The sequence below is a fragment of the Gorilla gorilla genome, chromosome 13 (genome assembly GCF_029281585.2).
Source record: "Gorilla gorilla gorilla isolate KB3781 chromosome 13, NHGRI_mGorGor1-v2.1_pri, whole genome shotgun sequence".
Taxonomy (NCBI): domain Eukaryota; kingdom Metazoa; phylum Chordata; class Mammalia; order Primates; family Hominidae; genus Gorilla; species Gorilla gorilla.
Window position 1 is genome coordinate 17,991,924 of NC_073237.2, and position 7,389 is coordinate 17,999,312.

At 43.7% G+C, this 7,389-nt stretch overlaps 1 protein-coding gene across 1 annotated transcript; it reads right to left on the reverse strand.

Moving 5' to 3' along the window:
- Positions 1-426: 426 nt before the first annotated feature.
- On the reverse strand, positions 427-904 carry LOC109028351 (cyclin-dependent kinase 2-associated protein 2-like). Its single transcript, XM_055350925.2, has one exon. It carries the CDS (start codon positions 865-867, stop codon positions 538-540), a length of 330 nt encoding a protein of 109 aa, XP_055206900.1. The 5' UTR covers positions 868-904; the 3' UTR covers positions 427-537.
- Positions 905-7,389: the final 6,485 nt, after the last annotated feature.

Consider the following 7,389-nt stretch of genomic DNA (forward strand, 5'->3'; position numbering starts at 1 on the left):
GTATTTAAATATTCATCTACATATTTCTTTGCTAAATTTCCTTTTATTTCTCCTTTGTATTAAACTTTTTTTTAGAGAGCACAACTCCAAAGCATCTTTTACTAATATAGAAAGGTCATATTTAGCAAAAGACACAAGGCAGGGAAGTGTCAGGCCTGAGGCCTGAGCTGTGCTGAGGGAGAAGGAGGCTCTGGACAAGTGTGGAAAGGGCTGAGTGGTGGGGGCCACAGAAAGTTCCAGTGGGCAACACTGTCGGCAGGTCATGGGTGGGACTCACGGGGACCTCGCTGCTAACTCTTGTTGCGTTGGCGGGGTGGGATGGGGTGGGGGGTCCTTAGTGCTGCCACCTGGAGTGAGAACCGCCCCTTGGTTCCTGGAGGGCACCCATCAAGGGACACAGGACAGGAAGTCCAGGATGGTTAGTGCAACTAGGGATGAAGGCCAGGGAGAAGCAGGTGCTCTGAAGTCCAGACACAGAGGCCTAGGAGCTTCCTGTTAAGTGTGGGCGTTCCTCTCTGTCTCTACCAGGCACTCTGACTAGGGATGGATGATACCTCTCTTCAGGCGCTCCGCGGCGCTCTTGCTGCCAGCATAGGTGGGCCGGATCCCTTTGCCCATCTCCCCTGTGACCAATAGCAGTTCCGTGTAGGTGCTCTGGGAGCCCTGGGCACCAGGTGGTTTCATGGCCTGCACACAACCGACGATAGGCGGTCCAAAGTCTTTAAACAGCGGTCTGCAAGGGGCAGTGGCTCCCGGCCCTGAGCCCAACGGCGACAGGACGCTTCCTGTAGGGACCGGAGTGCCTGGCCCAGGGGTGCTGGAGCCAGGGGTGCTGCTGGGGGCAGGGGTGGTAGGTTTGTAGGACATCCCCAACTCCTGGGCGCTGGGGAAGCCAGCAGGCTGCTCTTCGGGGGTTGGCTGCCGGACCGCTCCACAGCGATCTGATTGGCAAGCAGGCTGCACGCCCCCTGGTAAATCTATATTAAACTTTTTAACTGCAATTTGTATTAATCTAAATACAGTTCAAATATTCTCCATGAAAATTTCACATTTGAGTTGAGACATCCTAAAATGTAAAATACACAATGGATTTCAAAGATTTCATATGAAAAAAGAATGCAAACTATCTCTAATAATTTTTATATTGATTACATATTGACCCAATATTTTGGATATATATTGGGTTAAATAAAATATACAATTTAAAAAAATTATGCTACATTTTTGTTAAAAAAATTTAAATAAACTATATATGAAATTATTTCTTGGGATAGAAAAGGGGACATGATTAAATATTTACTTAAACTTTTTTCAAAAACATATCTTTAAAACACATTTTCAAACACAACAAAAGTATTTTAACTTTGAATAGGTAAAATAAACTTATTCCTGCTGAAATTCAATCATGGCATGATTTCCTTTGTATGCATTTGAGGACTCTGTTTATAACCCAGATAAAAACATAAAACTTTTGAAACTCTTCTAAGAATGTCTAACACAAATTACCTGTATAGATATCACAGCACAGACGATGCTGAGGCCGGACTGACTGAAGAAGAACAGGCTGAAGATGCTGTACTCACACAGCAGCTGGCCCCCAGGTTACCTGCCCTTCATGTACATGGCGATGGTCACCTGGCTCACCAGCAAAGTGAACAACAGGTCGGTGGCGGCCAGCCGCATAACTGTGTAGAAAGTGGTCTCCTTCTGCTCCTTGCGCGACTTGCACAGCACCACGATGGCCACCAGGTTGCCCACCGCCCCGAAAATGGACGGTCCCAGGCTGTCCAGCAGATTGGGCTCCAGGCCGAGGACACATTGGCCTGGGAAGGGGTTAACATGACAGTGGCTGGTGGTATGCAGCCCTGGAGTGCGAAGCTGAGTCTGGAGATGGCAGAAGAGAGACAAAGCCACCATGAGTGAAATGACCACCTGCAGGGCGTTAGACCTGCGCCCAGGAAATGGGATGCTAACATGACAAGGGAGGAACTCAATCCCACTCTCTGGATTGCAACCACTTACCAACAGCAGCCACCCAAATCTCCAGGCTCCCTCTGCTCCTGCCAGCAGCACACCCTTTCTGATCTTAATATTTATAAACTGAGCCTCCCATTCCTCTTCCTCCCCCCAGCCTATCTCACTCCACTGACAAGACCCATCTCCAGGGAAAGGTAGCTCCCTAGTATTATTCCCGACAGATTCTGAGTTAATAAAATGCACATTGAAACCCTGGAAGACAATTTGGAAAGCGCTCTCTTTCCTCCTTGGCTCCCCTGGCAGCGCCCCATCTCCGCGCCCTTTGACCGATGGCCCACATCCCATGTCACGTGTAGCCTCCCCAGTTGTGGGGCCTAAGACAATGAAACCTAAGACTAATTGGTGTACCTGAGGAAGAAGTGAATTCTAAAAGCTAGGAAAACATATTTGGGGGAATAATCAAGGAAAACTTCCGTGGCCTTGTGAGAGACCTAGACATCCAAATAAAAGAAGCACAAATAACACCTGGGAAATTCAACACAAAAAGATCTTAGCCTAGGCACATTGTCATTGGGTTATCCAAAGTTAAGACAAAAGAAAGAATCTTAAGAGCTGTGAGACAGAAGCACTAGGTAACCTATAAAGGAAAACCTATCAAACTAACAGCAGATTTTGCAGCAGAAACCTTAAAAGCTAGATGGGATTGGGGCCCTTTCTTCAGCCTCCTCAAACAAAACAATTATCAGCCAAGAATTCTGTATCCAGCAAAACTAAACATCATATATGAAAGAAAGATACAGTCATTTTCAGACAAACAAATGCTGACAGAATTTGCCATTACCAAACCAGCACTGTAAGAACTGCTAAAAGGAGCTCTAAATCATGAAACAAACCCTGGAAGCACATCAAAACAGAACTTCATTAAAGCATAAATCACACAAGATCTATAAAACAAAAATACAAGTTAAAAAGCAAAAACAAAAAACAAAAACAAAGTACAGAGGCAACAGAGAGCATGATGAAAGCAATGGTACCTCACTTTTTAATACTAATGTTGGTTGTAAATGGCTTCAATGCTCCACTTACAAGATACAGAACCACAGAATGGATAAGAACTCACCAACTAACTATCTGCTGCCTTCAGGAGACTCACCTAACACATAACGACCTACATAAACTTAAGGAAAGTGGTAGAAAAAGGCATTTCATGCAAATGGACACCAAAAGCGAGCAGCGGTAGCTATTCTCATATGAGACAAAACAAACTTTAAAGCAACAGTAGCTAAAAGAGACAAAGACAGACAGTATCTAATGGTAAAGGTCTCATTCAACAGAAAAACATGACAATCCTAAACATACATGAACCTAACACTGGAGCTCCCAAATTTATAAAACAATTACTAGTAAACATAAGAAATAAGATAGACAGCAACACAATAATAGTGGGAGACTTCATTACTCCACTGACAGCACTAGACAGGTCATCAAGACAGAAAGTCAACAAAGAAACACTGGATTTAAACTATACTTTGGAACAAAAGGACTTAACAGATATATACAGAACATTTCATCCAACAACTACAGAATACACATTCTATTCAACAGCACATGGAATTTTCTCCAAGATAGACCATATGATAGGCCATAAAACGAGTCTCAATAAATTTAAGAAAATTGAAATTGTATCATGCACTCTCTCAGATCACAGTGGAATAAAACTGAAAATCAACTCCAAAAGGAATCTTCAAAACCATGCAAATACATGGAAATTAAATAACCTGCTCCTGAATGAGCACTGGGTGAAAAACAAAATCAAGATGGAAATGGAAAAAATTTCTTCGAACTGGATGACACAACCTATCAAGACCTCTGGGATACAGCAAAGGCAGTGCTAAGAGGAAAGTTTGTAGCCCTAAACACCTATGTCAAAAAGTATGAAAGAGCACAAACAGACAATCCAAGTTCACATCTCAGGGAACTGGAGAAGCAGGAACAAGCCAAACCCAATCCCACCAAACAAAGGAAATAACCAACATCAGAGCAGAACTAAATGAAATTGACACAGCAACAGCAACAATGACAAACACAAAACATGAATAAAACAAAAAATTGGTTATTTGAAAAGATAAACAAAATCGATAGACCATTATAAGATTAACCAAGAAAAAAAGAGAGGAAATCCAAATAACCTCACTAAGAAATGAAACAGGGGATATTACAACTGACACCACTGAAATATTAAAGATTATTCAAGGGTACTATGAACACCTTTTGGCACATAAACTAGAAAACCCAGAAGAGTTGCATAAATTCCTGGAAAAATACAACCCTCCTAGCTTAAATCAGGAAGAAGTAGATACCCCAAGCAGACCAATAAAACAAGCAGCAAGATTGAAATGGTAATTTTAAAATTACCAACAAAAAAAGCCGAGGACCAGACAGATTCACAGCAGAATTCTACCAGACATTCAAAGAATATTTTCTTTCATTCAAAGAAGAAATGATACCAATCCTTTCACACTATTCCACAACACAGAGAAAGAAGAAACACTCCCTGATTCATTCTATGAAGCCAGCATCACCCTAATACCAAAACCATGAAAGGACATAACCAAAAAAGAAAACTACAGACCAATATCCATGATGAACACAGATGCCAAAATCCTTAACAAAATACTATCTAACTGAATCCAACAACATATCAAAAAGATAATCCACCATGATCAAGTGAGTTTCATACCAGTGACACAGGAATGGTTTAACATATGCAAGTCAGTAAATGTGATACACCAACTAAACAGAATTAAAAAAATAACTCACATTATTTTATCAACAGATGCAGAAAAAGCATTCGACAAAATCTAGCATTGCTTTATGATTAGAGCTCTCAGCAAAATAGGCATACAAGGGACATACCTTAATGTAATAAAAGCCATCTATGACAGACCCACAGCCAACATAATACTGAATGGGGAAAAGGTGAAAGCATTCCCTTTGAGAATTGGAACAAGACGAAGAGCCTACTCTCACCACTCCTCTTCAACATAGTACTGGAAGTCCTAGCCAGAGCAATCAGACAAAAGAAGGAAATAGAGGAAATCCAAATCGGTAAAGAGGAAGTCAAACTGTTACTGGTTGCTGACGATATGATCTTTCACCTTGAAAACCCTACGGACTCCTCTAGAAAGCTCCTAGAACTGATAAAAGAATTCAGCAAAGTTTCCAGATACGAGATTAATGTACACAAATCAGTAGCTCTTCTATACATCAACAGCTACCAAGCTGAGAATCACATCAAGAACTCAACCCCTTTTACAATAGCTGCAACAAACAAACAAAAACAAACAAACAAAACTTAGGAATATACCTAGCAAAGTAATCAAACTACCTCTACAATGAAAATTACAAAACACTGCTGAAAGAAATCATAGATGGAGCCAAGCACGTTGGCGCATGCCTATAATCCCAGCTACTCGGGAAACTGAGGCAGGAGAATCGCTTGAACCCGGGAGGCAGAAGTTGTAGTGAGCCGAGATCACACCACTGCACTCCCACCTCAGCGACAAGAGCGAAACTACCTCTGAAAAAAAAAAAAAAAACAAGAAAGAAAAGAAATCATAGATGACACAAACAAATGGAAACACATCCCCATGCTCACGGATGGGTAGAACCAATATTGTGAAAATTACCATTCTGTTAAAGGCAATCTACGAATTCAATGGAATCCCCATCTGAATACCACCATTATCCCTCACAGAATTACAAAAACAATTCTAAAATTAATATGGAACCAAAAGGGTGTCATGTAGCCAAACCAAGGCTAAGCAAAAAGAACAAACCTGGAGGCATCACACTACTTGATTTCAAACTGTACAATAAGGCCATAGTTACCAAAACAGCAAGGTACTGGTTTAAAAATAGGCACATAGACCAATGGAACAGAAGAGAGAACCCAGAAATTAACCCAAATACTTACAACCAACTGACCTTTGACAAAGCAAACAAAAACATAAAGTGGGGAAAGGACACCCTTTTCAACACATGACGTTGGGATAATTGGCGAGCCACATGCAGGGGAATAAAACTGGATTCTCATCTCTCACCTTATACAAAAATCTACTCAAGATGGATTAAGAACTTAAACCTAATTCCTGAACTGTAAAAATTCTAGAAGATAACACTGGATAAACCCTTCTAGACATTGGCATAGGCAAGGATTTCATGACCAAGAACCCAAATACAAATGCAATAAAAACAAAGATAAATAGCTGGGACTTAATTAAACTAAAGAGCTTTTGCATGGCAAAGGGAACAGTCAGCAGAGTAAATAGACAAATCGCAGAGTGGGACCCCTGACCCTGACCCCTGACCCTGACCCCTAACCACTGACCCAAACCCTAACCACTATCCCTAACCCTAACCCCTAACCCCAACCCTCACCCTAACCCAACCCTAACCCCTAATCCCTAACCCCTAACATCTCTTAAACCCTAACTCTAAACGTTGACTCCTAACCCCTAACTCTGACCCCAATCCCTATCTCCAACCCCTAACCCTAAACTTAACCCCTAACCCTAACACCAACCTTAACCCTAGGTTCGTTACTACGTTTGTATTGACTATGTCAATGTTGATTATTATGATCGCTGTCTTTGGACTGCACGGCAGCGAGGGGATTGCGGATCTTATATTAATATTTTTGTATTGAGGCAGTGCATTAGCATTACAGGTGCTTGTTACATGAGCAATGGGGGTGTCATACTTTGGGTGTCATGTCTGCATTAGGAATGCCGCATTTGTCTTCTGAGGCTCCGGTGTGGATCTCGCACTGCGGCCGCCTCACCTTGGCTGGGGAGAACCTCGGTGGGCAGGATTCAGAGGGGCTTTTGGTTTCCCGTTTTCCACACTGAACCCTTCTAACTGGTCTCCAACCCTGATTATTCAGGGCTGCAAACAGGAAGGATTTTATTCACCGTTGATGCGGCCCCGAGTTGTCCCAAAGCGAGGCAGTGCCCCCAAGGTCTGTGCTGAGGAGAACGCTGCTCTGCCTTCGCGGTGTCCCCCAGGTGTGTGCTGAGCAGAACGCAGCTCTGCCCTCGCGGTGCCCCCGGCCCGCCCGCCCGAGTCCGTGCTGAGGAGAACACTGCTCCGCCTTCGCTGTATCTCCGAAGTCTGTGCAGAGGAGAACTCAGCTCCGCCCTTGCGATGCTCTTCCGGTCTGTGCTGAGGAGAAGGCAGCTCCGCCCTCGCAAAGGCAGAGCGCCCTTTGCAAAGGCAGAGAGGCGCAGAGCGCCGGCGCAGGCGTGGAGGGGGCGCAGGGAGGGGGCGCAGGGAGGGGGCGCAGGGAGGGGGCGCAGGGAGGGGGCGCAGGGCGCCGGCGCAGGTGCGGAGAGGTGCAGAGCGGGGCAGTTG

Bases quoted from the DNA above. Each gene is read 5' to 3' on its own strand.
- LOC109028351 (XM_055350925.2), bottom strand. From the start codon at position 867: ATGTCCTACAAACCTACCACCCCTGCCCCCAGCAGCACCCCTGGCTCC.